At 39.6% G+C, this 22,472-nt stretch overlaps 1 protein-coding gene across 1 annotated transcript in view; it reads left to right on the top strand.

The window, feature by feature from the left end:
- DGKI (diacylglycerol kinase iota) overlaps positions 1–22,472 on the top strand; it is a 552,077-nt gene that overhangs the window by 188,928 nt on the left and 340,677 nt on the right. Inside the window, exon 4 of the mRNA XM_072652615.1 lies at positions 20,699–20,773. Coding sequence (XP_072508716.1) covers positions 20,699–20,773 — 75 coding nt within the window. The remainder of the gene's footprint in view (positions 1–20,698; positions 20,774–22,472) is intronic.

A 22,472-nucleotide genomic window follows, 5' to 3' on the forward strand; every position in this document is an offset into this window, starting at 1 on the left:
AGAAGAATTTAATAGGTTGAAAGGGAAGGAGACACTGGGATAATATTGGGTGGATCTAAGTCTGGGATGGTATAGCTAGGTGGTAAGTGGATAGAGTATTGGACCTGAAATTAGGAAGACCCTCCTGTGTGACCTGGGTAAGTCACTTGACCTTGTTTGCCTCAGTTTCTCATCTGTAAAATGAACTGGAGAAGGAAATGGCAAACCACTCCAGTATCTTTGCCAAGAAAACCCAAATGAGGTCATGTAAAATTGGATATACTGAAATGACTGAGCAACATCTGGGATTCTTAACCTAGATCTATCAACTTTTTAAAAAAAAATAAAATATTTTGATAACTATTTCAATATAATCAGTTTCTGTTGTAATCTTATACATTTGATGTCAGGTTGCCAAAGGAGTAGGAGTACACAAAGAGGGTAAAGAACTATTGGTTTAAGTTAGACCCAGCAGAGATGAGAGATTTGTGCCCAGAACAGTGGATGGCAATAATGCTGAAGGGAGGATTGAATTGTGGGACAGAATGAGTCACAGCCTCTGCGTCTGTTTATGTCACGATCTTCATGTCTAGACATCATTTGCTATTTTCCTCTAGTCCCCTAAGTGAACCCTTTGCTTCTTCCTGTTCTACCGACTAGCCCCTTCAGTTCTCTCTCATTTCCCCTGCAGACAGACACAGAGTACCCTCATACACATATATACAATCTGTTTGAAAGGGCTACATCCAGAAGGTATGCTCAAGTGATTGATCTTCCGTTTGTCTCTTCCCTGCATTGGTGTTTATAGGATCACTGGATTTAAAGTTAGAAAACCAAACAAACAATTTTGCCATTGACATTTTTGTCATCTAGTCCAGCCTCTTCACTTCTAATTTTGCAGATGAGGGAATAGGCTTAGAAAGGTTGATTGTCCCAAAGTCACACATGTAGTAAGGAACAAAAATAAGACTCAAACCCAGGACCTGTGATTCCATTTTTCTACAACGCTGCTGTTTGATGTTGTTTTCTCAGACCACTGTGGGGGAAGGACCAGTACCTCTAGTAGGAGTAATGGTTTCCTGTAAACTATGGGGAAATCATACCATCTTACATTGATAGACTAAAATGATTATCCTTTCCAAGAGCTACCATATTTACCTCGCATTCAGGACTCAAGAGGGTCACAAAGAAAAGACAGGACATATTTCCTGTTTTTAAGCAGTTTCAGTAGTATAACTATAGGGATTCTGAGTGGGGGAACTGAGCAAGACAAATTTCTCCCCCCTGCCCAATTTTATCTTTCATTCAGTAAGACTTTTACCAACTTGTGGACCTGGAGAATCTACCTCTTTCTTAAGGTCATTTGTTTTATTTCCGAATGTTCTTGAGGGCTGAAGAAAATCGCAAAAGACAGCTTACACAAAGCACAGCATCCTATTAATACTATCTCGTCTAAAACTACCTGCTCACCTCCCCAGGGAATCCTAAACTCTGTGCTTTCATGGCACTGTAGCCGCTACCTTCCATCCTTCCCTCTTGACTTCCTGCTGTTGCTGCCACAGATGCCTTGCGTCAAGGAGAAAGCAACATTGATTTCTCATCTTTCTGTCATCTGATAATTATTTCTTTTCCTCCTCTCTGCTAGTATGTAGGGTCTGCGGTATTTCCAAGTTCCTTTGTTCTCATTCCATTTTTAAGTCTACATTAGTGCAAAAGGTTATTGAATCCTTTCCTCAAGGAATATATTATTTTTATTATATTTCTCTAATATGTTTAATTGCCCATTTCTGACACAGGATTCCCACTGGCCTGGGGACAGTCTGTGAGCTAATATTCTGTTGGTTTAGAGAATGTTCCCAACCTATTCTCCACCTTCCTTGTTACCCTGGCAGGGGGTGGAAAAAGGAATTAGGGATAACAAGTTGGGGGCAGAAGAACCACCATGACACAGTCTACAAAGGAAGAAGAAATAGAAAAAACAAAGCTTTCTAGGTGGGGCCCCTGTATATGGCATCAGGGCAATAGAGATTCAAAGCGGCTGTAGGGATGAAGGGTTGGGGTAGAAGGTAAGTCTCATGCCCAGTTTGAGACTGCTTAAAAATCTTCACAAATCTTATTAGCTGCTCCCACCCCCTCATGAATATCTCCTCTTATGCTTTCATAATTACACACAGACAGGCTCTTCATTCCTTTTATAGCATATGTGGATAAACACATACACATCCTCATGCCTATTCTCACCCTTGAGAGAAACACAACCTCACATAACACACTCATAATGGCCTCACAGCTGTAGCCCTAGATGTGCGTAATCTGAATACACATGCCCAGCTACCCCTACAGATAAACAAGATTAAATACAAATATATATACACAGAGAGCATTTTCAAGAGTGGTGGGTAGATGAATAACATGTGGTAATGTGGGGATCTGTGGCTTGCTGGGCAGGAGACGGGGTGAGTATATAGGGAGGGCGGGAGAAGATGGGCCTGAGAAGAAGAGGGAATGAGTAGGTGGGAACGAAATACGGGGAGCAGCCAGACGCCAGAATGCTAGTACCAGCTATGTTCCTTCTATTAATAGGCTTACATTGCCTACTTTTTGTGGGCAGAATTTTAGGTCTATTTTGGTTTCATCATTGTTTCATTCATGTGTTTTGCTTTGCTTATTTTTTCAGAGTAAATTTGATTGGGTAGGTTGTATCCAAAATTTGGGAGGAGATTTGTAACCTTACCTGTCCCCCTTGATTCTGAGGGGCCTATAAAGTGCCTTCTTCACATGTCAATAAAACAGCATTTTCCTTATTTGATTAATTAATTACTTAGATCATGGTGCTAATGAGGTACCAGGGCCAGCATTTTTCTTGCTTTATTTCATGAACTTGACCAACCTGCCAACTCTGGTAGCTCTGAGAACTTCAGTCATGAATGGTTAAGGAATGAATGAATGATCTTTAGTCTTAAAAAGATTTGAAGGGAGATGTGATCCCCATCTTTAAATATTTTAAGAGTTGTCATGTGAAAAGGAGATTAGGTTTGTTTGACTTGACTCCAGAGAAAAGAACTAGCACCAAAGAAAGAAGCAGGTTTAAAATCAATCAAATGGGCCAAGCTGAGTACTCAGTCCCCTTTCCTGGAATCCTTCAGTTAAACTGCATACCCATATTTTGAGTCTGTTCTAAAGGAGATCCATCAAACCCATGAGATTGGGGTTGCACTAAATGACTTCTGAAGTTCTTTCTAGATCTGTGTCTATTAATCTAGATCTGCTCTGATCAAAAGAAGAACCTTGTGAGTGTGAAGATGATAGTAACGACTGACATTTATAGAAATCTTTGGGGTTTGCAAAGTGTTTTGCATTAGCAGGTGACAGCTCATTATAGTGGATTTCAAATTTAAGTTCTTCTTCTGACACATTCTGACTGTGTGACCCTGTGTAGGTCACTTAACCTCTGAATGCTCCAAGCCATTCTCTGTGACTATAAGGTGTGCTGCAGATACTCACTTGCACTGTTAGAAGGAGTTTCTTCTCCTGGGAGTTCTCTATAGCAATGACATGAGAGATGTGGTCCCTATCCCCTTTACATACATGATCTAATTTGAGTCTCATAACAATTGTGTAAGGGAGATGTTCTTATCATCCCTATTTTATAGATGAGGAAATGAAGACCCAGGTTAAGTGACTTGTTTAGTACCATAGATAGGAAGTATTTAAAGAAAAATTCAAACCCAAATCTTCCTAACTTGCAGCCTAGTATTCTGTCTGCAGCACCATGCAATCCGTCTCCATTACCTGAGCAGATTGTCCATATGCATACCTTATTAGTGATGTGACAATGGTCATATCTGTACGTAGGAAGGACAGGATATTGTCTCCTTTTAGGGATCTTGGCCATGTGTTTTTGAGCTCTTAGAAGTGGCTTCTAGGAACTGTGCAGGGGCAGATTTCTGTTCTATTTGAAGAAAACTCTCAACCACCTGCAGTTTCTGAAAATAAACAAGTTCCAAAGCCTGGTTTGTACAGTGCATTTGTTTCCTTCCCTGGGATCTGAAGACTAGGCAGTTGCATGTGCAGATCCTGGGGTGTTTGTGAGGGAGAGAACAATTTCCCAGTATGCACTGCTTTGAAAGCTCGTTGGTGGCTTACTGCCAGTCTCTGTGTTTAGTCCTGGCAGTTGGATACCACAGAGCACCAACATTGGACCCAGGCCCCAGAACATACCAAAACAAGACCCATGTGTGAACTCCCATTCTGTCAGCCTTGAATGCCAATTGTCCAGCATAGCAGACTGATGATCAACACACCCAGATGGCAGCTTTGCTAGGCTTGGGTGCTAATTGTCAGAGGTAACAACGTGTATGGCAGTGAAGTCCAGGAGGCAAAGCCAGCTTTCTGAGCTGTTTGGGTGCCAGCTCAGAGCTGTAGCCTCTGGGATGTGCCAAAGCCTTCCCACTGCCAGTGGACTCTTCCCACTGATGGGAGTCATCAGGGAGATTAATGAAGCTAGACAATGACTTGGGGAAATGATAACCTATAAAAACTGATAACAAACACAGTAGACCAAGTGGCCAATTTCATTCCTAACCTCTGGCTGCTTGGTTGATGACCAGGAGTGAAGAGGAGGGGATAGGTTGCTTTTGTGAGCAGAAGCAATGGCTGTGCTTCCCGCATGTGTCCAGGAAAAAAATAGAAAAAGTTGGGTTTGGGAGAAGGTACAGTTTTGGTGCCTCTGTTTCCTGATAGTAAAGATAGAATGTAAACTTTTTTTTTGAGGCAATTGGGGTTAAATGACTTGCTCAGGGTCACAGATAGTAAGTGTCTAGGGGCAGATTTGAATTTAGGTCCTCCTAACTCCAGGGTTGAAGCTCTATCCACTGCACCACCTAGCTGCCCCAGAATATAAACTTTTTGAGATTAATGATTATTTAAAAAAATGTATACCTGACATCTACATGGTACATGACATATAATAGATATTTAATAAATGCTGGGTGATTTTTATCGATTGATTTAGGGAACCCAGGCATTGCATTATGCTTTAGGACCAGTTCTGTTCATTTCTTTTGACTGACTCTGAGTCAGGGAGGGAAAGAGAGAGGAAAGTATTAGGGTTTGGGGTTTTTTTTTCCTTTTCATCCTGGAAAATTTTTTCAGCTTTAGGATGAAATTGTATTGTTTTGTAGTGTGTGTACGTATGTGTGTGTGTGTGTGTGTGTGTGTGTGTGTGTGTCTGTCTGTCTGTCTGTCTGTGTCTGTGTGTCTGTGTGCAGGTCTATTCTATATGTGTACCAGAGAAGCATAATTGATGTGAGTTAATGTTGCTGCGGGAAGATACATGGTGATTAGAGTAGAGGGGCAGATCTCAAATTCAGGAATATGTGTTCTCGCATCCTGCCTCTAACATAAGTGAGTCACTTAACCTCTCTGTGCCGAGACAACCTCGAGCCTGAGATTCTTAACTTTTTTGTATGGGTATCTTAGATGCCTTTGTCAGTCTGATTTAGTCCATGGAGCCCTTCTCAGAATTGTGTTATTAAATGCATAAAATAAAATATGTAGGATTACTAAGGAAACCAAATATATTGAAAATTTTTAAACATCAAAATTAAAAATATTAAAAAGAATTTTTTTAAGTCAGTGGATCTCAGGTTAAGAATCCTAACTCTATGAGTTTGTTATAGGTGAACTTTGAGTCTGTATTACTGGAAGAAGTTTCCATAATGAGAGCTAATTTTATATTTCCAGTTATATAATAATTCATTTGCCAAAAAGGCATTATATTACATATTTATGAATGAATTTGCATGTTATAGAATCTAATTCCAGATTCACATATACTTCTTCACTGTCATTGATATTCCTCAGGCTGGAGGGTCATTTTGATCATGGTAAATTAGAAAACTTGTTGCTTAGGTTTATCATGTTTCACATTAGCTTCCCTTGGTCCCAGTTTCCTTACTGTAACACAAGTGGGTTGAGCTAAATTGTCTTTAAGTTTCCTTCCACCTTCAGTTCTATGATCCTGGGAAAATGTGCGTGTAAACAGGCATTAGCATTTAGGTGGGATCCGGAAAAGCCTACATCTTAGTGTGTTGCGCATACGTCTTTTTGTATAAATCTCTGTGTTTATTTCAGTGTGCAGATCTACTTGTGTTCATGCATAGTGCCTCAGTGAGCTGACTCTCAGCTGTCTGGCAGTCGCAACCTACTGGAACAGCTGTGAATCCAGAAGTTTGCAAAAAAACTTTGAGTGTCCACAGTGACCGAAATAGCTGAGAAAGAGCTAAGACATTACCCAGGGCACTGTATTAAATGAGTGTACTCATTGGCTACCTGTGACTGTGAAAACCAATTCCCACTGCTTCCAAATTTAATGACAGGCAATTATATGGGACTTTAAGGCTTGAAAAATACTTTATACGTTAACTTATTGGAAAAAGTGACAAAGGAAATAGAGAGATGAGACAAGAAGGAAAAAATACAATGTGAAGCAGAGATAATGAATGGCTAAAGACAGAATTGGTTGTAGTGATGGCTACAATATGAAGTCAACCTACTGACATTGACAGGAGTGACATCAGAGCACAAAGGTAACCCTGAGGGAGAAGACCATAGAAAGGCCAATTAGATCAGTACTACTTGTGGCATTGAAGGGGTGAGAAAATAGCTAGTGTTTATATAGCACTTCTAAAGTATTTTATAAATATTATCTTATTTGTTCTTTACAACAACCACAAGAGGTAAATATTATTATGATCTCTATTTTACAGATAAGGAAATTGAGGCATTCACAGGTTAACTGACTTCATGCAGCTAGTAAGTATCTAAGGCTAGATTTGGACTAGGTTCTTCCCTTCTAAGGTCCAGTGTGCTTATCTACTACATCACCAATCTGCCTTGGAAATGTTCAGTGTCCCCTAAAGAACATCACTCTATTTTAGTAGTACTATAATGAAGGAATGACAACCAATCTATAGAACAATAATGTGTTGGAAGGCAAGCTAGCTGTGCTCCTTTCAATAGCTTGATAGATCTTCTCTGACTTCTGACAATGCCATGATGAAGGCATGGCATCCTACATGGTGCAACACTGAACAGGCGCATTTGCTGCTTTCTCACAAAGCTGCCACCAAATCACTTATTTTGTAATTCCTCTCCTTTAGGAGATCTATCCAGCTTTATGAAGCTATGCCTACAATGTTGATGTACTTCTATCAGGTGACAGTAGTTTGCCAGGATCACGTGTCCCAACACCATGATGTGTACTTTCCCAGAAAAAGTGATAGTGACTAACATACATGTTTAACTGATTTTAACCCTGCTCTTATTTTACAAAAAACAAAACAAAACAACCTCAGTAAACATACCCACCTTTGGAACTCATTCTAAATTTTCATTTGCTATCAGGACTGTTGGGTTAACCAGTCCTATCACTGTCTAAGCCATGCTAAGCTCTTTTTTGTATTCAGTTCAAATGGGCTGTTTCCTAGACATTCAGAGGGGAAAGTTTTAGTTTATTTTTCCAGTATTCCCTTTTAACTGCCTCCTCCTTTCATACTCTGCTATTTGATGTTATCTTTCTCTATTCGTAAAGAAAGGTTCTGAAGGCCCCCCTTTCTGTGAAGTGTAAAACCCCATGTTTCTCCGACCACTTCTTAGGAAGTTATTTTTTTTTATTTCATTATTTCCTCTTAAAGGAGTAGATTTCATAATTGATACCTAATGCTGAGGTTACTTAACCATCTCATGGTGTGGAAAGCACTTGGAAAACTATATAAATGTGAGCCAGTATTTTTATTTGCTTTGGCTTCATTTATAAATTGACTCAGAAAGTCAAAGTATCAAAAGAATTAGTGCTGTAATATACCTTAGAGATCATCTAGTCCTGCCTTTCCATTTTACCCAGGAGAAGACGGGGCCTCATTGAAGTTAACATTTTGTCCCAAATCATATAGTTCATAAGTGGCAGAGCGGGGCTCCTCCATTTTTCCAACTCTCTCTTTAATACTTGTTCTTTCATCCAGGTTTAGGTCAAGGGCCCCTCAGAACAGAATAAAACTTACCATTTGGGGAACATATAAAATAGCTATCATTATGGTAGTAGAGAACCAAGTCAAGCCATGCTAAAGTTCAGGACTGTAGTCTGTACGCAAACAGTCACATGGGTTGAGTCTGTATTTCTAAAGATGGAAAACTGGGGAAAAATTTTATAGACAGTTTCTCAGATAAAGGTCTCATATTTCAAATATATAGAGAACTTTGTCAGATTTATAAGAATATGTATCATTCCCCAATTGATAAATAATCAAATTTGGATGAAGAAAACAAAGCTAAATGTAGTCATATGAAAAATGCTCTAAATCATTATTGATTAGAGAAATGCAGATTAAAACAGCTTTGAGAAATCATTTCACACCAACACATTGGCTAAAATGATAGAAAGGAAAATGGAAAATGTTGGAAGTGATATGGAAAAATTGGGACACTAACACACTGTTGGGAAAATGGTGAACTGAATTCACCCATTTTGGAGAGCAATCTGTAATGATGCCCAAAGAATTATAAAACTGTTAATGCCTTTTGACCCAGCAATGCCACTATTAGGTCTGTTTCCCAAAGTGATCGAGGAAAAAGGAAAAGAACCTACATGTTCTAAAATATTTATAATAGCTCTCTTTGTGGTGACAAAGAACTAGAAATTGAGAGGATGCCCATCAACTGGAGAATGGCTATATAAGTTGTGGTATGTGATTGTGCTGAGGTACCACTGTCCTCTAAGAAATTATGAGCAAGCTGATTTTAGGAAAAGACTTGCATGAAATAATGAAGAGTGAAAGGAGTAAAACCAAGAGCACATTGGGTATAGTATCCACAATATTGTTTAAAGAATTACTGAATGACTAAGCTATTCTGAATATTATAAATATTCAAATAAACTACAAAGGACCTATGAAGGAAAATGCTATCCACCTCCAGAGGAAGAATTGATAAATAGAACTATGCATAGTATGACTTCACATGTATTATAGTATGTCTGTATATATGTATGTACATGTACTTACGTGTGTATGTGCGTGTGTGCGTGTGTGTGTATGTGTGAGGGGGGGAGAAGAGAGAAAAGTAGTGGTCTTCTTTAGTGCAGTGTAGGGAGGGAGGGAAGGAGACAACTTGGAATCTAAAATATAACAAAAAAAAATTAAATTAAATTGAAAAAAGATGGAATCTTAGTTAGGTGGTTCTCAGAATGTGTTCCAAGAGCATCTGTGGTTCCCTGAGACCTTTCCAGAGCCCAAAAGGTGGAAATTATTTTTGTAATATTTGTAATATTTTTGTAAAATTTGCTTATTAAAGCCCTCCTCCCTTTTCCAATTACATATACCTGTGTAATGCCAGATTTTCTTCATATACTTCAACTGAAGCAACATATTACAACAGATTGAATGCAGAAGGAGACAGGAGAATCCAGTTGCTTTCTGTTGAATCAGACATTAAAGAGATTTGCACAAATATGTAAACAGTGCCACTCCTCTCTAAACATTTTTGTTTTGGAAAATAGTTGTTTTCACACAATGTTATTAATACTAACATATAATGGGTTTGCTGTCGCTATTGTAAGTGAATCAATAAATATTTTAAAAGCTTATTTTAAATTTCTAGTATGGTAAATATCAAGAAGTAGAAACTCATATGAATGGAATTCCTTTGGAGTTCAATAATTTTTAACAGTACAAAGGAATCCTGAGATAAAAAAATTTGAGAACCATTGCTATAGTCAACTGCAAAGTAGAAGAGTATGAGAAAATTAGCGACTAATACGTGACTTGGAAAGGGTTAACAGGGAATTAAAAAAATAATCAGCACGAGTTCATTCATAGTATGGGGAGCTGATAACATTATTTGCAGTGGTAAATTGTTATTTCCCCACGCCATGCAGATGGCTAAATAATACCATTTGAACCATGTTCTGTAGTAGTGGTTCCCAATGAAAAAAATCAGTGTATTCCCATATGTCTGATCCAATGCTTAATGATGATGATAAAAATAATAATAAAAATTTTAAAGAGGAAATGTAATTGATGGAGCCTTTGGTATTGTCATTCCAGAGTGGTACAAGGCAAAGTGAATCTGCCTAAAAACAATGTACCATGACACTGCAGAGAAATGTTATTTTTAAAAATAGAACTCAATTCTAAACATAGTCTGTCCCTGAACAATTTTATTGACAATGAAACTGATCTATTTTTGAAGTGTCTTCCAACTTTCCCCCAATAAATGGCACCAATTAAGTTTAAAGAGAATAAGGACAGTTTGATGATTCTTGAAATGTTAAGGCAGCTAGCTCCCATTGAGAGAAAATGTTTAGTAACTAGAAATTTTAATTGTTTTACCACACATATTCAAAGGGTCATAATTATAGATTGTGTATCCATCTATCATAGATTGTGTATTTAGGAAGTTTGTATAGGATACAAAGACAGGAGGGATAGCTTATAAGTGAGTGACAGGATTTAAAAATGCTTTGACAGAATTGAGCATTCAGCTGAACTGAATAAAATGACCTTTAATGAACATTAATGCAAAGTTTTACACTGAGGTAAAAAAAAAAAATCAACTTCCCAGTGACAAGATTAGGGAGAAATGGCTAAAGAAGAGTTCATCTTGAAAAGATCTGGTGAGTTTTTTGTTGTGGTTGTTTAGTCAGTTCAGTCATATCTGATTTCATGACCCTGTTTGAGGTTTTCTTGACAACGATCCTGGAGTGGTTTGCCATTTCCTTTTCCAGCTCATTGGACAGATAAGGAAACTGAGGCAAACAGGGTTAAGTGACTTGTCCAGGGTCACACAGTTAGTGCGTGCCTGAGGCTGGATTTGAACTCATTTCCTCCTAGTTCTGCACCTGGTGCTCCATTCACTGTGCTGGCATGTCTTAGTGTTGACTGTGACACAACAGCCCAGAAAGTTAATGAAATCTTAGGCTGCATTAACAGGTTAGTGCTTAAAGAAGAGATGATGATTCTTTTGTACTCTGCTCTTGTCAATATTTGGAGTATTGTGCTTAGTTCTGTGTGCCACATTTGAGGAGGCAGCTGGATGGCAGATTGGATAGAGTCTTAGATCTGAAGTCAGAAAAACCTGGGTTTAAATCCAACCTCAGACACTTAGTAGCTGTATAAGTGGCAAGTCACTTAACCTCTCTTTGTCTCAGTTTCCTCATCCATAAAATGGGGATAATAAATAGCACCCATCTCCCAGTGGTTGTGAGGATAAAATGAGAAGGCATTTGTAAAGCATTTTGCAAAACGTAAAGTTATATAAATGCTAGCTATTTTTTTTTCTAGTAGGAAGGACACCAGTAAGCTGGGGAACACCCAAGAGAGGGTGACCAGGATGATGAAGGTCCTTGAGATCTTGTCATATAACAATCAAGTTGAAGGAAATGGTATTGTTTAGCCTGCATGCAAAGGAAGACTGAAGATGTGCATGATAGCTAGCTTTAGGTATTTGAGGAGTTAGCATTGAAACAAATTAGATTCACTTTGCTTGATCCCAGAGGGAAAAACTAGGAACATTGGGAAGAAGTTGCAAAGAGACAAATTTTGGCTAGAATAAGGAAAACCTAACAATTAGAGCCATCCTGAATTGAATGGCTGCCTCTGGGGAAATCTGGAGCTGTCCTTCCCTGAAGGCATTCAAGTGAATTGGGATATCTTGGCCTTTTTAAGCTAAGGTCTTTCCCAGGTTTTAATTTATCTGAAGCAATGCCCATTCAATGATTAAGACTAGGTAAGATATGAAGCAGAAAATGACCACTTTTACTTAGTAAAAAAAAAAAAATCAATCTGGGAGGGGAAGATCCTCAGAATTTCTGACCAAAACCAGCAACAATTGCTAATTACACTCACTCTGTACCTTCAAAACCCAAACAATGACCCAGTAGGCTTGGGCTGGGTCCTATTGTTGGCCAGTCAGTGAGAGTCAGAGTGATTAAGGTTTAAGGCATGGTCCTTAAAAAACAAATCTAGCCTATAAACCCCAAAATATCTTGCACAGTTTTAGTGACCAAAATGTATATTCTTTTGGGCAGAGTATTTGCAAGTAAGGGCATGATTTCCTATGTAAACAGAGGGAGAGGAGGGAGAGAGTAAAGCTGGTGACTGTGCACATCCCTGCCCCCACTTAAATCTGATTCCCATCATCTTCCCCAAGTCATGGTCCTCTTCTAAAAAGAAGGACAAACAGCAAAAAAACAAGCAACAAGTGAAATAAACTTTGACTCTTTGTTGTATTTGTTGTTGAGGGGAGTTATTCCGGTTTTAAGGATGACACTGCTCACCTCCTGGTGCAGGGAAAGGGACTAGAAAAGGTGCCCTAAAAATTGTCTCATATGAAAACACTCTCAGGGTCTCCCTTTAGAACTTTGGAATTGCTTGTGTGGCATGGGAGACACTGGCACAGGACCATTCAGCGTGGCATGCACACATCAGAGAAGGTGCTGTGCTCTATGAGCAAATCAGAATTGAAACAGCTCAAAATAAATGTGAGATAGGGAAATTTAGAGATTTCCCTGCCCCCTCACCCCAATATTCACATGGACTATCTGTGACTGATCTGTGGTAGAGCATTCTGAGCTCATATTGGTCTGATCAGCCACAGTGAGATACACTGTAACTTGACTCTAGCAAAGTGATGTCATTTGGGTCCTCTTTAAAAACTAAGGACAACAACCAACCATTTGGGTACGTGTAGAACTACATGACCTTTGAAGTTCTGTCTCACTCTGAGATTTTGCGATTTGCCTGTTACTTACACAGCTTATATTAATACTGAGATACATATTGTAAAAGCAGCACTCTAGAAAGACTAATTGGATGATGATGATGATGATGATGATGATGATGATGATGGTATGTAGGGTCGATTAGAGAGGCAGAGGTACTAAATGTAGGAAGAGTAGTTAGGAGGGTGGAAGGAATTTGCCTTCCAATTTCAAGATCTCCTGTACCTTTTGAACCACTCTCTAGGTTCCTTTCTCCTGTGTGAAAAATGCCTAGTTGCCAATTTGTTTGCAGTACAAAAATGATTGATATGCCTTGAGCACAAAAGCCTTTTTTTGATTGAGGCTATCAGATTGACTCACTTTCTGTGTTTTCTTTAATAACTCATCATTCAGGTGTCTCTAAGGTAATGATGTTTCAGAATCTTAAAACTACCATTGTATAATACTCAAATATACCATATGTACAACTCAAAATGACATATCTATAGTCATAGCCCTAGAAATGAAAGGGAGCTCAGAGGTTATCTACCTAAGTTGCATCTCAGAAGAGGAGGACTCTTTTTTCACAAAGGGTCACCTGTAACTTCTGACTTTTTCCTTCCTGAAATTGCTCTGAAGTTTGTTGGCATTATTCCTATACACAATAGGCTTTTGATTTTCTTCCCTTTTTGGTGTTTGGGTGAGTGACAGTTCCCAAATATCCCTCTGGATGTTTTTCACAAATATTTTTTTTTTACTCAAGGAATGTGAAAGAAAGGCACGGAGGACAGGGTGATATGAGTAGTAATCTTGCATTTGGGAATAATCTGAGGAGTTATAATATGTCATCTTAGAAATTCTCCTGGGTCTGTAGGCATTCAGAATATTGTAGGTAGAGAAAATGATATATTAGAAAGAGGATAATATAGGTACACAAGGACATCATTTATCTATGCTCTTGGACAAAAGGGGTTACATTTTATCCAAAGAAAATAGATGATGTAAGCAACCCATGACTGCTTGTCAGCTCTGAGAACACATTAATGTCAGCTTCAGCTAATTTTATTTTTCATTTTCTCCAGTATTAGTTTATAGATCACACTCTCAGTTTCCCCAAAGCTTCAGAACATGCTAGAGGATGCTCAGCATCTTCTTGGATGGTGCTTTTTTTGATAAAATAAGTGTTCCTTGGTCTCATTTGCCCTGGAGTGTAGGAACAAGAGCAATGTCTCATGTGTATATTGTACTCATCACATCAGAGCTCAAAGTACAGAAAGTCCTGGTGTTAAAGACAGCCCACTTCCTTATGTCTGTTACATGGAAATGACTGAGCCAGTGCAGGAACTCCCTTTCCTTGTCTGGAAATGTTCCCTCTCCCTCTCCGTCATCAATCAGTCAGTTCATCAAACAACAAGCATTTATTAAATGCCTACTCTGTGCCAGATACAGTGCAGCAGGGGATAAAAATATAAGGACTGAAAGAGCCTGCATTTTTAAAGAGCTCACGATGAAGTGATTAGAATCAGGAAGACCCATACTTAGGTATGGAAAAAACATAGAGGAAATAAATACAAATGAATATAAAGGGAATAAATACAAGGCAGTCAGGCAAGGATGGCACATTAAATTACAGGGATAAGAAAGACTTCATGTAGAAGATGGTGCTTCAGCTGAATCTTAAGAGAAGAGAGGGGTTCTCCAGGCTGGTGTGAGGAATGCATGCATTCCAGGTGTGAGGGATGGCCATTGCAAAGCATGGAGATGAGAGGTGGAATATTATGTGTAAGGAACAGAGAGAAGACTAGTTTGGTTGGACTGCAAAGTGCAGGAGGCGAGTAATGTACAAGAAGACTGGAAAGATGAGTTGGGCGCCATTTGTGAAGGGCTTCACAGTTTATGCTTCAGGCAACAGGGAGTTCCTGGAGTGTACTGATTAGCAAGTGACATGATTAGATCTGCCATTCAGGAAAATCATTCTGGCAGTTATGTGGAGGATGGACAAGTGGGGAGGGACTTGAAGCAGGGAGGTCAATTGGGAAGCCTTTGCAGTAATCTAGGAGAACAATGATGAGGGCCTGGGCTAGAGTGGTAGCTATGGAAATAGACAAAAAGTAGTGGATGTTAAGAGAGGAGGACATAGAAAAGGGAAGAGTTGGTACTTGATTGGATGGGTGGAGAATGGAAGAATGGAGAGTGGAACAGAAACCAAGGTGAAGAACCTAGAGGAGTGGAAAAAAATGAAAGTGCCTTTGACAGAAGTAGGGGAGCTGACAAGTGTGGGTTTGGGGGAAAAGATCATGATTTCTGCTCTGGACAGGTTGAGTTTGAGAAGTCTGCGCTAACTGCACCGGCAGTCCTCAGTCCTCACCTTGTCCCAGCATTCCCTGGTAGCAGAATTCCTGGGAATATCAGTAAACTTCTACCACTGACTATCTCCCCCCCTTCCCCATTCCTTCCCCATTTCAGTCCTCAGGGAAGGGAAGGCAAATGGACTGGAGAAGAGGAGAAAGAAGAAATCAGGAAAAACAAACTTGACATTGATGAAAATTTTCCTTATTCTTCCAGAATTTGCTTCTGATTTCATGTCCTCCTCATCTGTACTCTCTAGCTCTCCCCCCAACCCCACTTCTCAATTTAAACTCCAGAGTACCTGCCCTGCCCAGGGCACTCTCCCTGAGGCCCCTGATAGATGGACAATAGAATGCGTCTCTCCCCGCCCCCCCCCCCCCCCCCCCCCCCCACCTCTCACCGTGCTGGAGTCTGTGTTCCAGGAGAGACACCCTGTGGGTTGGGAATGGAGGGAATCTGGTCTCACTACCTAGTAGGTATAGGGGTAAGGAGGCAGCAGCTCAAATGGAAATAGTACATTTTGCCATAGAAGCAATATTATAAAATAGTGCATATGAGTGAACTGGGCCTATAGGAGCCATTCTTTGGAGCACAGGCAGATATTCTCTGCCTGGTTTTAGGGGACCTCATGGAATTTTGGGGATACCCATGTGAAACTCTGAGACAAGTTTACCCACATTACAATAGATTGTAAACTTCTTGAAGACAGGGATTATTCAATTTTTGTTGTATAAGTGCTCCTGGTACTACTGGAACATTTTTTGGGGTACATACTTGTGATTTTATTGGTGTATGTGTGTGTGTGTGGGAGCTGGCCAATGAGAGGCCCAACAGGAGGCCCAATGGAAGGCTGCATCCCCAGCTAGGCAGGAGAGAGGCTTTTTTTGGCAAGTTAGCTCTTTGTGAGTGCACACCCAATTTTGGCTCAGCAGCCAATCAGTAGGTTAACAAAGGCCATGGACTATCTGCACATGCTCTGAAGTAGAGATCAGGGTCCTTTAGTAGGAAAGCTCTGGAGCAGGCTCACTGAGCCTCCTCTCTGGGGCTACAGCATTGAGAATACTGGGCTGATGCTCAAATGATGGACCTCTCTTTGGTCAGTCCCTGTCCCACCTTACCCATGGACCTTCCAATGTGGAAACAAGCTCTTACAATACAGATCAGTAACTATGCTGCAAACTGTAGCATAGTAGTTAAGTGACTTGGGGGGTAGGGGTGGCAGTGTAGCCGCAACAAAGTGAATGCGATAAAGGACTATACACACCAAATCAATAGCAGATGTAACAGATTTATCAAGATCAAGCCAGATTAGAATGAAGAGATACGAGAAGACACCTCTGATTCACCCCTTTATGGAAGGTGTTCAATATTGCACGTTTTTGGACTTTCTCGATGTATTAATCAGAGGTGTATTTTTTTCCTCTCTAAAAACTACAGTTTAAAAAAATGGTTTGGCTCCCTGGGAAGGAAAGGGAGAGGGATACTTGGGATAACTGTGGTGATGTAAGAAACAGAAGATATCAATAAAACTTGTTTTTAAAAATGTTGCTTAGAAGCCCTAAAAGGTTAAGGGGTGAATCCCTTTTTATAGCTAGTATGAGCAGAAGACCACCTTGAATCATGGTCTTTTTTGACTTGGAGGCCAGCTCTGGAGCTGCTATGCCTCTGCCACCACTGATCTGGAATACAACAGGTGCCTTCTAATTAATTGTTGGATTGAATTATATGTACTTAACTTTTAAAAAAGAACCTTCCCCCGTGCTTACCATTTCGGTCTGGCCTTAGGTGTTAATTTGCCATGATGGTGATGATGATAACTGTCATTCATATAGCATTTTAAAGTTTTCAGAGCGCTTTACAAATATGACATTTGACCCTCACAGTATCTGAGAGGAAGGCATTCTTTTTGTCTCCATTTTATAGGTGAGGAAACCAAATCAGACAAAGGTCCATTTACTTGCTCAGGGTCACACAACTAAGGTTTAAGGCAGGATTTGAACTCAGATCTGGATTCCAAATGCTTTGCACACTGTGCTGCCTAGATGCCCTGCAAATTATAGGGAACTGACTATAATCCAGTCTGGTTTGCTGAGTTCTGCTAAAACAGTCACAGGAAAGGATGACTTCAGGGTTTCTGTTTAGCTATCCTTCTCTCTAAAGAAGGGACTTGCTAATTACATACTGTGCTTTTGGTGTTAAAGAAATGGGCTCCATTAGAATTTCACTGAATTTCAGATTTGGAAGCAATCTTAGAAACTACCTCTTCCAGTCTATGAGGAACTCCCTATTTCAGATGGAACATTTCCAATGCCTCCAGCTTTCCGTTGAAGACTTTTAATGTTGTGTGTGTGTGTGTGTGTGTGTGTGTGTGTGTGTGTGTGTGTGTATATCTGGGGGGAGGAGTAAATTGAAGGGGGAATACCACCTACTATCTCCCATTGTAACACTGTTAGGAAGTTTCCTCTTCTCCCCCTACTCCCATCCCGTTACTAAGGCAGGACTAAGCTAAGACAAAGTGAATAGCTTCCTAAAATATAAGACATGAGGGCAAAATGAAAAGTACATTTTTCTATTACTTTTTATAAGTGTGCAAAATAAAATTCCATTCCCCATAGCCTGCAGTTAGGCCTTTGTTTCATGATCTCACTTGTGTTAAGTCATGTGGTACAACAAAGCCTCAAAGGCTCTGGTAGACCAGTAGCACATTTTCAAGCCTTGTACAAAGTAGAAAAATGGCACAGTGGGGCTCTACCCAGTGGTAGACTTAGGTATGTTGATAATTTGGAGGACTAATTAAAATAATTTCTATATTTTCACGCATATTATGGGGTCCCTTTGCAAGTCATTTCCAAATGAAAATTTTATGTCGTTTATATGGTTTTTTTCTTCTCTCTATTTAGCACATTCCTAGAAATCCAGGGTCCTAAGGAAACATTTGAGAAAGAGTTTGCCTTTTGTAAATAGCAAGAATAAACCAATCTGTAATAATTAACAATGTACTTTCCTCATGTCACAAGGGTAATTGAATCTCATCGTTCTGAGTAACCAAAATTTAGGAAGGAGATACTTTTGAAAGTCTGAAGGGCCTAACTGAAGCAATGTTTAAGTGAATGCAGTGTTTTGTGGAGCCTGGTGTTATCTCAATCTTCAGGTGCCCCTTTTAAATGAATCCACAGAGCCTTTAAAGTGGAGAATACCATCCCATTTCCAATACAGTTTCCAAGTTGTTGTCTTACCTTCTTTCAAGCCCTAGATCTCCTGGCTCAGCTGTGCCTGTTTGATTCAGTCCATCGGTCAGTCAGCATTTGTTAAGTGCCTACTATGTGCCAGCAACCAAGCTAAACCCTGGGGATACAAATACTAAAAAAAGGAAGTTCACTCTAAGAACTTACAGGCTAGTGAAGGGAGAAAGCACACAAAAAGGAGCTGAAAAAGGGTGTGGGGATCACTATTCCTTGCCATCCACTTGTTATCCTAGCTTACAATTGTTCTGCAATGGAGAAGAAAGGTATGAAAGATATGACCACTGGAAATCTATCCTGGGAGAAAAGAACTGCCTTGAAAATAACTATACTAGGACTTTGCACATGCTAGAAATGCAATAAATAATAGAGACCTACTGTTAATAGTGGGGAAAAAACCCCCAAAACTTCAGTTTTTGTGTAAAAGCACATCATCCGAATTTAGAATAAATAAAGACTAGTCTGGTTCCAAAAGTCTGATCTTTCTTTTCTTTTCTTCCTTCCTCCCTCCCTCTGTCTCTCTCTCTCTCCCTTCCTTCCTTCCTTCCTTCCTTCCTTCCTTCCTTCCTTCCTTCCTTCCTTCCTTCCTTCCTTCCTTCCTTCCTTCCTTCCTTCCTTCCTTCCTTCCTTCCTCTAAAAAGGTGATAGACTACAGGTGTGGAACATTGCATACATTGCTAAATACAGTCACCGGGGTGGTTTGTGTTGCTCTATGGTAGTTCTTTGTTGCTAGGTAGTGTTCTATGCAGGGGTAAAGATGGAGGGGCATTATTGGAAGTGACTGTGAAGGGGGAAAAGCATCATTATTACATTTTTTAAAAAAAGCTTATCTATCTATAAGAAATACATGTTGACCTCAATTTTCTTTGCAGTTTTATCTTTTTTAAAAAAGCAATTCCGTTCTTAGCTCTTAGGCTACAAAGGTCATTCTTAACAGTAAGTGTATATTATATCTGATCCTTGGCCTCCCCTTGAATTGGCTCTTCCTTTAGCAGTTTCGGTAAAAACAGAATGTATTAAAGAAAGCCAGGGTTCTGGGAGTATTTAGTTTTAGTTCCTCTTGTTAGACCAAATGCTTACTGGGGTCGTATTTTTCCACCTTGAAGGAACTCTCCCTTTACATGCTGATCGTATGACTTTCAGTGGCTTCCAAAGCATGGAGGGGACTAAGATGCTATACTTGATTCATATTTAGTGTTTCATTGACTTTGTTCTCCTTGCTGTTGCTACTGTTAATGAAACAGCTTTAGGCAATGAAATTTTTTTTTTTTTGCTGTTTTAAAAAAAATTTAAATAACCCCTCCTTTTCCTCCCCTCTTTAATTACTTTCTTGGTGTGATTCCTGGTCATGACAAGACTTCTTTCTTCCTGAGGCTATAAACAAGTTCCTGTAGTCTTCCTGACTCAGGGGCTTATTTGTGTGACTTACGTGGAAATTAATTCCTATTATAACTGGCACCGAGGGTAATGAGGATGCCCAGGACCTTTTCAGGGGGTCCTTGAGTTCAAAACTATTTTCTTAACAATAATAATAAAATATTATTTGCCTATTAAATACCACTTCCTTTTCCAACTACCTGTGTGAGGCCAGAGTTTCTTCTTATACTCCAACCAAAACAAAATATTATAACAGATTGAATGCAAAAGTAGATATGATTTCCAGCTGTTTTCTGTTAAGTTAGGCAGTAAAGACGTTTACAAAAACACATAAAGCAATGCCTTCTTGAGAGCAAGGACTGTCTTTTGCTTCTTTTTTAGAAACCTAACACTTAGAACAGTGTTTGGAACATAGTAGGAGTTTGATAAATATTCACTGATTTTGGAAAATAGTTATTTTTCATAAACATATTACTTATGTTGATATGAAATGTTTTTATTATTTTTAAATAGATTAACAAATATTTTAAAATTTCATCACTTTTAATTTCTAGTAATTTCTCGTAGTGTCTGGTAAATATCGATAGACGTAAGTAATATAAAAAAATCTCCTTGGGGTGCTCAATGGTTTTTAAGTGTGTAAAGTGGTCCCCAAACCAAAGAGGTTGAGAATCTCTGACCATGGAACACCGAACCTTGGAGCAGTGGAGGCATTTCACAGAAGCCATACTGATTGGTTGGAGCTCACAGATCCAGGAGGCCTAAGGACTTTGACCTTTGGTGGAACAGTTCATATATATAAGGAATTTCTTAAGTGCTGTCCTAGTGTATAACATTTGGTTGTTGATAAACAGAACCATTTATTTTTATCAATATAAGTAGTTGGGTTATTAGGGAATTTTATTGTTGTTCTCATTGATATAAACATTCTTTAGCCCATAGAAACTTGAATCACAGACTTTCACTAACTTCTCTTTTAAATTAAATGTTGTAGAAATCAGCTCTCAGGAGGAAGTGTGCAGTCTGTAAAATTGTGGTCCACACTGCCTGTATGGAGCAGCTAGAAAAGGTAAGAGAGCGCCCCCTGCTGCACAACCTCCTGTAGTGCATGCATCCCCACTTCCAGAAGCCAGTTCTCTGTGCCTTTTATGTATCTCATCCCTTTTCAAGGAGTTCCAAAGGTACCTGCCCAGTATAAAACCAAGGGGGAAAGAATCTCTATTATACTGAAACTATAAAAACAACCCCAAACATGTACACCTTTAATTTTATCTACCATATTCTTTAGTTAACTGCTGGTTGTGGAAAACCTTCCACTTTGGTTCACTTTGATCGACAAGCATTGGTGCAAAGCTAATAACATTCTATTCATTTGGTCTGTAGATCTACTGTGAAAAAATAAAAGGTAATTCACCCACCCATGTTGCTTTTGTGCTCTACGTGTGGCTGCTGAGAGCTGCTTTCCTACTGCTGAAAGAAACTACTGTGGTTCGGAATTGCTTAAAACTATTTGGGAGGCTTTAAGAGATTGACAGATAGATATAGAGACAAAGAGGGAGAGAGGGAAAGAGAGAGAGACAGAGACAGAGAGACAGAGACACAGAGAGGCCTCTAGTTCCTTGCATTTTTATGCACCTTGTAACTATTTCTGTAACCCCATTAATCCAACGATTCTACATACAACCCTCACTACAGGTGGCCAGTAAGAACAGAGAAAGGTCTTATGATCACTAGCTCTTTTCCTTTCTTTACACTTTTCCTATTTTCATTTCCCTTTGAGTTTTTCTGTGAAACACAGAAAAATAGGAGAAAAAAACAAGCCCTTTCATAACTAGAATCCAGATCTTTCTAACCAGGCTCCTCTTTAGAATACTTGGATTTTCTTGGGGAGGGAGGAGAAAGGGAGAAGGGTAGGAGAAGAAGGAGAAACACACACAGAGCCAGTTATTAGGTCTAAGACCTCCCTTAGATGACCACCACATAAACTTGAGGTTGGGTAGCTAGGTGGTTCAGTGGATAGAGCACTGGTCCTGCAGTCAGAAGGACTTGAGTTCAAATGTGGCCTCAGGCACTTCCTAGCTGTGTGACCTTGGGCAAATCACTTAACCCTGTTTGCCTCAGTTTCCCTATCAGTAAGATGAGCTGGTGAAGGAAGTGGCAAACACTGTAGTATCTTTACAAAGAAAACCCCAGATGGGGTCACAAAGAGTCAGACATGACTGAACATCAACAACAACAAACTTGGGGGTGGAGATGGCATCTCAGATGCTTAACTGGGAAAATTTGAATTCTGCCTTGCCCTCTTTACTGCTCTGCAAAGAAGGAGCATGCTCTGCAAAGAAGGAGCATATTTGCAATATTTCTTTGTACCCTGTTTCCCACCCTGAAATCACCATCCTTCTCGTTGTCCATGTTATCTTTCATTTCATTCCTCCTTCCCCATCTCTACTAATCCAGGTGCTCTTCTAATCCAGGTGCACCTTCCTTTAGATGGTAGCTATGTTCCTAAAACACTATGTGTAGACTGAATTTTTGCAAACCTCAATCTAGATGTATGTTTCTAACTGGGCTTCACTCAGCAACGGCTCCTAACACTTTAAGTTTCAGCATGGAACAGTGAAAAGGGCATTGGATTCAGAGTCAGAGGAACTGGGTTCAAATCTTGGCTTTGCTACTTACTATTGTGTGATCTTGGGCCAATGACAACCCTCTCTCAGTTTCCTCATTTTTAAAATGAAGGGATTAGACTAGATAATTTGTAAAATCCC

Source organism: Notamacropus eugenii, chromosome 3 (genome assembly GCF_028372415.1).
Source record: "Notamacropus eugenii isolate mMacEug1 chromosome 3, mMacEug1.pri_v2, whole genome shotgun sequence".
NCBI lineage: Eukaryota > Metazoa > Chordata > Mammalia > Diprotodontia > Macropodidae > Notamacropus > Notamacropus eugenii.